This window comes from Haliaeetus albicilla, chromosome 26 (genome assembly GCF_947461875.1).
Source record: "Haliaeetus albicilla chromosome 26, bHalAlb1.1, whole genome shotgun sequence".
Classification (NCBI taxonomy): Eukaryota; Metazoa; Chordata; class Aves; order Accipitriformes; family Accipitridae; genus Haliaeetus; species Haliaeetus albicilla.
In genome coordinates this window covers 1,485,619-1,495,924 of record NC_091508.1, presented here as the reverse complement: position 1 = coordinate 1,495,924, position 10,306 = coordinate 1,485,619, and the positions used below count along the sequence as shown (strand labels likewise).

Below are 10,306 nucleotides of genomic sequence, written 5' to 3'. Positions count from 1 at the left end.
TTCTATCTGTTTTGTGGTATCTATTTTTCATTTAGAATGAAGGTGAAGAAGTGTGTAAGCACCTGAGTATCTGACCAAAACTGTAGTCTTTGAGACTGACACAATGAATGTAAGGGAGGTGTTAAGTGTAAGAGCTAACCCGGATAAGACACATATAAGGCAGAGATGGGGATGCTATTGCGGATGCGGAGTAGGAAAGGAGTCTCTTCTGTTTAACTTCTATGCAATGACAGTGAAAAGCATAAATGTATCATTTAAAAAAAAAAAAATCTCTCAGTGGAATTTGAAGTAGGTGGTTAGAATATAGTGAACTGACAGTGCAGCAATGAGATGGCCCCTGCCAGGACTGAAACAGGAACCTTGAAGAATTTAGGGCCTAATGTTGGACTCAGCAGCCGGATGGTTCCACCTCCTCTGGCCTGGGCAGACTTGGGATGGTAACGGTGCATGTGGTGGGTAATGCTTGTGTTAGTGCTGGCATAACCCAGTGGAAAATTGTTCCTCTTATCAATCGTGTAATCTTTTGTCAAGGTGCTTTAGTCTTAGTCCTATTTTTAAATCCATAGGTATAAATGCTTTGATCTCCTCCCAAACTCAATTCAACATTCACATCAAGCTGTTGATGTCAGATACTTTGCATAATCCATTTTTCCAGACTTACAGCCCAGCTAGAATTGGATTTGACTGATCGGATTTCTTTTTGGTCTAAATTGGGAAACAGGATGGCTTGGAAAAGGCAAATGCCTTGTGATTTTTCTGAGCTGCTACCATCTGCTCTGATGTTTGATGCCCCTGAAGTTGGGTAGGGTTGAAGGTGAAATAATCAGGTTAAAAAGCTGAAGGTGAGGTTCTTGTTGAAAGGGGCTGATGGGGAGAGGCCCCAGAAAACAGGAGCCAGGGAGGCATCGCATCCTAAAATACTCTGGAAGGTGCGTTCCTGGGGCAAGTGCTGAGCAGCAGAAATAATGAGGCTGAGAAGGGAAGAGGATAATTACATCTAACTATGCTTAGCCATGCTCTTTATTTGTCTATACACCTGATGTTCTGAGAGGGGAGGTTCACCCATGGGTAGCTGGGGTTCGGTGGCTGCCCAGAGGAAAGGTTTGTGTCCAGGTCATTCCCAAAGCACCCAAGTGCAGCTACCCCTTGAAAATGTCGTGTTGAAAAACAGAGTGGCCATGCCAGGACTCATACAGCCCTGTGCTGATTGCTTTAGGGACTTTTTGTGGTCTCCCCATACTCGTCCTTTCCTCAGCGCCCGTGGTCAGCTCTGGCAGTATGGGAAAATACTCTTCTTTCTTTCCTCTTCCTCCTCTTCAAAGGAAACTGCACCTCAGAAGTTTAGAAAGTATCTCAAACACGTTACCCTTAAAAACCGCGTATTTAAGGTAATCTAATGGTGTTCTGGGATCTGATGCGCTGTACGCTGTGCTGCAGGGCAGCCGCATCCCCTGGGGATGAGGGACCTTTAGAAGCATCTGGCTGAGAACCTGTTTTGTCTCATTTCTTCACCTTTCAGGCCTCACGCCCTAACTTAGCACGGGGATGCAAAGGGAAATATTTTTGCAATTTGCCACCGTCCGTTCCTGGGCTCATCACCTCACTTCTGTTTGATTTTTGCTGCCTTGCAGAGCCCACCGGCTCCGTTCCCGGTGGGTTCCCGGGATTCCTGAGCGCTGCTCCTCCGCAAGACCCAGCCGTCGCTGTCGGGCGAGCCCATCCCGGTTCCCCCACAGAGGGACTGCGGGGACGGGGACCGGGACGGGGCAGCTGCAGCGGAGAATGTAGCAAGGGCTGAAGTCCTGCTCCCCATCCTCCCTCCAAAACCACGGGCTGGGAATCCCAGTGAGCCCCGCTGGCGGCAGGACGTGGGTGCGGAGCCCACCCAAGACCCTCCCAACCCCAGGTGGGTCCACGCAGTTGGGATTTCCCTCAAAAAGCAGGCGTGCACTGCAGCTTTTATGGCCTTTTGGCACCCAAGCCCTGCTGAGATAAACGGCGGGGTGCTGCAGAAAGGTGCTCGCTGGGTGGTTTTATCGTAGCCGCAATTCTTCCAAACAAACCTGGCTCCAGGGACTTGTCCCAGGTCACCACAAAGGGGAGGCAGAGCCGCACGACCATCCGGCCTCAGAGGCCCATCGCCCCTCTGATGGCAGCTCCCCAAAAAAGCCGTTCCTGCGCTCCCCAGAGAGGTTGTGCTGCCCCTCATTCACCAGTGACTTTGTCACAAGAGTGAGCAATGCGTCTGTGGCTGGCACCTGAACAGCCACCACTATTTTGAAATAAATTAATTACGCCTGAGTTAGGGCAAAGAGAGTCACAATATTAGTTTTTAATTATTTTTAATTTGCTTTCTTAGAGGCTGAAAAAACATCCTTTGGAGAGAGACGCTGAGGTTTGAAAGGTGCCTCCGGCCAGCCGGCTGTTCTGAGACAGCCCTTTTAGAATAACTTTGTCTTTATAAATAGAAATTGGGCTTGTCAGGGCTGCTTCTTGCAGCTTCTTGGGCTTGCAGAGGAGAGGCTGAAGGAAGCATGGGTGGGACTGAACGTGTCTCTGCGGAAGGAGAGTGCACAGAAAGCCCACGCTGAACTCGGCTCCCTCTTTGCTGCTGTTGTAAAGGTGAAGTGCAGTAAGTTTTGCGCTGGTCATTTGTGGGGGAGTTAATTTTGCTGCAAAGAGGAGTATTACACACTGAGTAAACAGCTCAGTCCGGCTCTAATAAGATGGTTGCAGCCTGCTCTCTCTCTCACTGGTGTAAGTGGGATGCCTGGACAAGCTGGCCTGTCAAAGGGTTCCTCTCGGTGGCCTTTTGGTTTGTGTGCCTTTCCAACGCCAACGGAGCCCAAACCAGGCTGCCGGGGGCAGCTGCCGGTGGGGCCGTGGCCGTGCATCCCACGCTTGCTGCCTGTCTGGGCGGAAAACGGGCAGGAGGGAGCTACGGGGCTGCCACACGTGGCCCAGAAAGCAGCAGGGAGAAAAGCAGGAGGTGCCTAGAAATGTCGGTGGGTAAAGCAGAGCTCCAGAAGAAAGAGTTGTAGGACTACCCAGGGCGTGAGGTTTTATTAAAGTACGCTTGCTCAATGCAGATGAGGTTCAGAAGAGCAGGCAGCGTGGCAGGATGCAAGAACCCAGGAGCAGCCCCTTTTCTACACCGATTCTGAAGAAAACAGACCTCTCCCCACACTTGTGCTGTTCTTGCGAAAGAACTATTTTAACAAAGGCAAACCAAAGGTTTCTGCGCTTGCAGAACATGAGACAGTTAATCTGTCCTGCTGGAAACAGAATGATTGGTTGAAAGAGAGAAAAAGCACAACCGGAAATAATCTTGTAAAATATCTTTATTAATTCACTATAAGATTGGAAGTAAAAAAGCTTGCAGGTAAAACACTGTCAAGTGAAAAAGGCGCTAGGAAAAATGGTCAGAAAATTGCTTATGAATTGCAAGCATTCAGTGCTAAATAACAAGTCTTTCAGCTAGGCAAGAAATCCTTCCTGGTGTCCCGTATCGCCTCGCCACGCCTGAAACTTGCTCCCATCAGATGAGGAAACTCCTCTCCAGGAGCAGCCTTGGCGCAGCCCCGGCGCGGGGACGGCGGATGGTGCGGGGGCGAGGCCGCTGCTCTCGCAGCCTCCCTTGTGCGTGTGCTCGGTCCTGGGTGCAGCCCCTCTTGTGGCACTGGTAATTAGCACCGGCTGACGAGGTTGCTGTGCCCAGGATGCTCTAATAAGGGGTGACCGGGTTTTATTCCACAGGGGGCAGTACTTGAGCCCACTGTAGCGTGGAGGTGATGGTACCCACTGCCTGCTCAGGAATACTCGGGTACTTGTACACTGCGTCTAGCCTGTCTCTAGCAGCACACCCCTCCGAACTGCATGCAGACGATTCGCTGCCATTGTAGTTAAAACCACCTGATGCTCGAGGGTGCCACAGAGTGTAACTTGCAGGAGAGTTTAAGTTTGTTGTAGAGGTGATAAGACATGCAGGAATATTCCTACAAACATGCAAGACTTTTCCCTCTCAGGTTACTGCCATTGCAGCCCTTCCAGACATTTCAAGGAGAAACATGCCCTTAAAGTTCAGATAGTTGTTCAAAAAAGGCACCATTCTATGTTTTTAATGCTTTTAAACAAAGAAAAGCCACTGCATTCACCGCTCCCCTTTTTCTAGCTCATAGATGTTTTTGCCTTACATTATCACTAGCGATTGCTAACAGAATAATAACAAATCAAAGAACGAATGAACAAACCCACTGATCTCGTGCTCTGGAAATATATACGGAAAGAGAAGGTTCAGGTCTGCTTTCTAGGTTTTGTACATGTGTCCTTTGGGGACTTCCCTCACCAGGGCCGAAATGCCGGGCAGCCCTGGGGTTCTTCCCCCGCAGAGGCTGCAGATGCTGGTGTTGGCCACTGCCTCGGTGGGAATTTTGAGGCTCTGTTGGTGCATTATCTAACTGCATCTTGTGGTGCCGCTCCCCCTTCCCGGGGAGGCGAGAGTCTACCCCCTCTCTGCTCAGCAGCAACATCCAGAGGCCCCCGCAGAGCAAAGAGCCCCGTGGTCCCGTTGGCAGTCCTGGGGGTGGTCGTGTGCCTCCAGCGTGACGAGCTGCCATGGCAGCACCCCCTCTTCACAGCAGCCTTTCCTCTTGCCGGCTCATGTGGCTGCACCAGGCAGGGCCAGGGCAGTGCCCGGTGAGCCCCAGGGCTCCCCCGAACCATCTGCCAGGGGACCGGCACCTTCGGAGCAGATCCCGGTCCCTGCGCTAGCGGGATAGTCTATCGCTGGTCACACTAGCGCTGGGACAGCTCACCAGCTCCCACAGCCACGACCCGATTTGTTTTAATAATGCGAGGGGGTAAAAGTAGAGACGAAGGGAAGGCGTCCCGGGAGCCTACTGGGCAGCCTCCGCCTCCTCCTCCGGCTCGTGCGGGTTCTTCCCATCGTTCTGGATCAACTGGACGATGTGTGTCAGGTCCAGGCTGCGGGTGAGGATCTCGAGCAGCACTTCATCCTTTTGCACGCCCTCCATGAACTCTTCCAGGGAGAGCTCGCCTGTGAAGGCACGGTCAGAAAAAGTCTGTTAAATCCAGCAGCCCTTCTCCTCCCTCCGCCGGCAGCCTCAGAGCTGCCCCCCAGTTGCTGCACGGACCATGAACCAGGGCCCTCCCGGAGGTCCCGGGTTCGTGTATCGTCCACCCCAAACCCCGTCACAGCTAAACCCCGCGCAGATCCCCACCCTGCCAGTAAGACGAGGGGCACTTTGCAGCGTCCCCTTGGGCTGGCTGCAGCCCGTAGAGGGGACGGGGAGGTAAACTGTCACGGAGAGCCGCTCTCTGCCAGCTCTCCTCATATTCTGGGGTTTTGGGACATCCAGCATCTGGAATTGCTCTGCCAGACTGAACTGCAGGTAAGGGGGAAAGTGGGAGCAGTACTTGGCATTGCATAAGAAAGTTCCTCACCGTCTCCATTTATATCAATTTTGTCAAACACCATGTTTGTGAATTCCTCAGCCGTCATCGTTTCGTTGCACCGGTTGATAGCTCGAATAGCCTGGAGGGAAAGAAGGACACGGAGGACCATTACTGAGCGTTGTGCAGATTTCTGTATCCGTCAGTACGAGTGGCTAAGTGACCGGACATGAGAGCCCAAACTTTTTTGCAAGCAGTTAGGTTCTGAAAGGAGTAAGTCTTTTCTAAAACACTGGAGATTAAAATAATTTAAAAAGGAAATAAATGCATTAAAAGATTAAGTGGGCATACTGGGATAATCCAGGAGCCATTCACCTCTGAAAATCCTTAGATTAAATTCAAGTGCTTATCTCAGCCCAGGTTTCAGTGGATGTGGTTAAACAACCTGCAATGAGAAGACAAGGGGTTCCTGCGTGTTGGAGCGTGCAGGTGCCGTGGGGGGTGTGGGGTGCTCGAAACAGGTCCGGCCAGGGAGGCCAGCCTGGTGGGAGGACTGGCAGAGGACAAGCAGCAGGTTTGGCCAGTGCCTACTAATTTACCAGGGAGTTGTCTTTTGGGTTGGAATATTCCTGTAACAATTTTTCTGTCTACCTGTGTCTAATGACCGTAGTCTGTGATAGAAATGGAAAAAGCTGAGCCCACTCACTTTGATGATGTTCAGCAATTCTCCCCGGTCAATGCAGCCGTTCCCATCCACATCGTAGAGCTTGAAATACCATCGCAGCTTCTGATCCACCTTCCCTTTCAGGACCAGACTCAGAGCTGCCACATACTCCATAAAATCTATGTAGCCATCCTAAAAGCAGAAGGTTAGAAGCTAGATGAGATGAAAAGCAAAAAGTCAGGCAGTAAGTGATTTTCCTGGTCACTTTTGGAAGTCCCCACTGGAAGACTTCAGCGTGTGGCCGCCACCTTGAGAGCAGGGGCTTGGGGAGCGCAGCAGGGTGCGGGTTCCCCACACACCCACCAGTTAAAGCCAGTGCACCATATGGTGAGGGCTCCATGTTCATTTATGCAGAGATATGAATGAACTCAGTGTGTGTACCTGGCTTGGGGACTAACGAAGCCTCAAAATCTAGCCTGTGCTAAAGGAATCTCTTCTTGCAAAGCAGTGGTAATTCAGAGGTCAAAGAGGAACAGGCTTATGCAGATGAACCCTGATGGATTGCCTAACCTTATCCTGCCTGCGCACACCTATAGATCTTTTCTGCTGCAAAGCGGTCTCACACGCAAACTTCTAGGAGAGGAATGAACTCAAACTCGGGAATGACCCCAGCACGTTGCTGACATCTCGGGCTGGAAAGGTGCTGCTCTGTCCCTGTGCCATTTGTGTATCTGCTTGAAGTTTGGTCACGTCAAAAGCACAAACAGTTTTATCTTTGACTTTCCTCCCAGGTGTTTGCCCGCCACCAGCTCACGCCGCAGCATTGGAGACGTTCAGCTGGGCCTGCCGACGGCTCTCCGGCCAGGGTTATGGGACCAGTGCAAAGCTGGGCTGAGCTCGTGTGCCACCATCCTGCCTGCAGACGCTGCCCCGTGATGTTCACAGCTTCTAGGAAGTTTGCTAGAACACGTGGTGCTCGCCACAGAGCGTTTTGATGGCACATACCATTGAGACACAAAGCGCTTTGAAGGCAAATGGTACGTACTATAAACCACAGAAAGTCTTTGGGAGGGAATAAGCCAGGGTTTTGTCAATGAACAAAGCCACCACGCCACGGGGCAGGTTCAAGAAGAGATCATCTGCTTTATCCCACTGCTGCAAGAGCCAGATTAGGTATAAATAGCTACTGAGCCCCATTCCCAGCAGGATTTCCTGTGCATCAATTCCCTTTTCAGGCATGCATTCAAACACAGGGCAGCGAGCAAGGTAAAGGCCAAGGCACAAACAAAATACCTAAAGGATTTAGGGCCCAAATTGTATTATTTTCAGTGGGATTAAGCCCACTAAGCCCTTCGGGTTGCCATAAAATATGTTCCTCATCTCGCATGAGGTGCAATTTCAAATCATGTGCAAGCAAGAGAGGGTGTTGTTTCCTCTCAGAGACACAGCATCCATCTGCTTCTCTGGCACGGCTCCCGAGCTGGGCCGACAGCGCTCCCCAAGGCGCGCAGGGGCTCCGGGACTGCCCCGCGCCGGGGGTCCGGCACAGCGACAGCCCGAGGTGCAAAGCCGCTCCACAGGGAGCAAAGGGCCCGAGCTCCTTACCGTATGGGACTGAGCACGTGTCATAAAATCAATGAAACTGTAATCCATTTATAATTTGAAACAATAGAAAAACAAACCCGATCTGTTCTGCAAACCGTAGTTCATGCCGTGTTGCGTGGCTCAGGAACTCGCTGTTTCTGCATGAATGCAGCGCTTGTTGTCACGCTGCTCGCTTGTTCCTTACTGTCACAACATTCGATATTTAAGGATTAAAGGGCACTTCATTTTAAAGGGATCACAGACTACCAGATAAAACCCCACAATTTTAATAATTTAAAACTAAAATAATTTAAAACTAAATCAATACTGGGAGAAGTCTATTTTCTTCCAGATTTTTGCTGACATCTTTTGCTTACATAACTGATTTTACAATTTATGAGGCCGTAGAGAATCAGATCGTATATGCTTAGATATACATCTATATTGCATACACCCAAATATACCACACCCGATCGCACGCAGGGAGCTGAGCACGGCCGGTCCCGGCACAGGCTGAGCGGGAAGGACAATATTTACCTTATTAAAGTCAAACGTCTCAAACATTTGCTCAACGTATTTGTTTGCTGCTGGACTCAGGTTTTTCAAGCCAAAAAACTGTTTGAACTCATACAGGGTGAGCTGGCCAGAAGGACACTCCGTCATGAACTTCTTATACCACTGGTGGCACTCGGTAGTGCTCAGCTCCTCCACAGATTTCCCGTCCATGTTCCCCATCTCCACGCCAAGTGCTGGTCACTTTGCAGCCAAAAAGGGATGTTTTCTGCAATTTGAGGGCTTTCTTTTAAATTCTGCTTCTTGCCTTTAAAGTCCAAATGTCACCAGCGCTGCAGGGATCACAGTATCAGGAAAAATCAAATTGCCTTGTGTGGGGGCTGTACCGATTCAGTGGTGATGGATGCAAAAGACACCTCTGCCCAGGAAAACTCAAAAGCACAAAACCCTCTTTGGACAAGAGGGTGACATTTAAGTACCCAGCAAATCCCTCCCCAGCCAATGAGGCTCGGGGGGGTGATGGGCTCCTGCCAGGCATTAAGAGTTCAGGGTTAAAATAGAAAGGAGGTAAAATGGGAAAGTCTTGCAGATTACAGGCCCAGCAGGAGATTAGGAGGGTGGGTGGAATTTTCTCCATGATGGTGTAATCTCCTAATCCACTTCATTTATGATTTTGTGTGGGGTAACATGAGCAGTAACTTTTGCACCAAAAATCAGAGTAAGAAAAATGAAAGAAAACCACTCGGAAGTCTCTGTGCTTTACTGTCTTTTTGGTCTCCCTTCACCTTACTCTGGCTGGAGGATTTCCAGATGGGGCTGTCAGTTTGAGCCTGAAATTCAGGGAGGGGGAAGTACCATTTCAGCTCCTGTAAGAGATGCTATAATGAGGGTAAATTTGGTGTGCTGAGACAAACATAGAAACATAATTGCTTTGAATGGTAGAGCTTTAAGTGCTTTAAATGCAGACACCAGATGCTATGATGATCTCTCCTGCGGAAGTTCCTTCTCCACCCAGGTGCTGGGTGCCCGTGTCCATTCTCTCTGATCCTGCCAGGTGAGTGTTTCTTCCACAGAATCACCCCACATGCGGCACGTCCCGGAGCATGTCCTGGACGCTGTTTTACCAGAACTTGGCTGACACCAGTGAAGTTGAATGCAGCTTCTATTTTCATTTATGATGAATTACCATGAAAAATTCTCCATGTGATTATGACCAAAACCAATGTTGTTTTCACTCTGATGCACAGCATTCAGAGAAGGACTGGGAGACAAAAAAGTGTATCCTCAGAAAGTAGCATAGATCCTCCACTAGTAATGAAATGGATGTGACTACTGGACCTCTACCCACAGAGAATCTGTCCTGTAACACTTACTTTTTTATACCTGACAACTTTAAGACAAAGAGCCCAACGTTTATGTGTCGCAGTTTGGTATTGCTTCTGCACTGAAGCAAATTAGGAACAACTCCGCTAAAGCAGGTGGCATTACACAAGCATAAAAGAGTTATTTAAAAGACATTAGACTGAGGAACGCTAATTGGATGTACTAATCCTGAACTCGCCAGCAGCAGCAGGCACAGGTCCCTGCTGTGCACAGCACCTGTGAGCAAGGTGAGCCTTCAGTGGGTGCCCTGGGCTCTGACCCACCCACCAAAGGGGACAGGGCTGGGAGAGCCTGTCCCAAAGCACAGAGAGGGGATGCAATACTGAGGCACTCATTAATAGTAGAAAAGTTGCATATTAAATGTGGATACAGGCTCACCAACTATTTTAAGAAGTACTTGCTAATGGTGCATCCAGTTCTCCAGAACGGGCAATGCAAAAGCTGAACCATCTTGTGCTACCTTCTGGAGAAGAGCTGCAGGGACGTGCCGCCTGAATTTCAGCTCCAATTACTATCTCATTTCTGAGTGCCACAAGTGAAACATGCTTTTCCATTCATGAAGAACAATACTTTGCCTGTGTCTAGGAAAGCCTAGTGAAAGAAGATGTCCTTTCAAAGAAGGAGCAGAATTTAGGCTCAGATGAAGAAGCTGGTGAAACCTTCCCAGGTTTTGCAATGTATTCTAAGGCCAGGCTTGTGCAGATGAGCCTGGCTGGGTGGCCATGCATGCAGTGCCATGTGCTGCTGACA

General features: G+C 49.8%; 1 protein-coding gene across 1 annotated transcript; it reads right to left on the bottom strand.

Annotated features, from left to right (window-relative positions):
- Positions 1 to 3,323: 3,323 nt before the first annotated feature.
- GUCA1A (guanylate cyclase activator 1A) lies at positions 3,324 to 8,633 on the bottom strand. Its single transcript, XM_069770764.1, has 4 exons — positions 8,198 to 8,633; positions 6,119 to 6,268; positions 5,464 to 5,554; positions 3,324 to 5,056 (listed from the first exon to the last, which is right to left on the bottom strand). Exons 1-4 carry the CDS (start codon positions 8,393 to 8,395, stop codon positions 4,896 to 4,898), a joined length of 600 nt encoding a protein of 199 aa, XP_069626865.1. The 5' UTR covers positions 8,396 to 8,633; the 3' UTR covers positions 3,324 to 4,895.
- Positions 8,634 to 10,306: the final 1,673 nt, after the last annotated feature.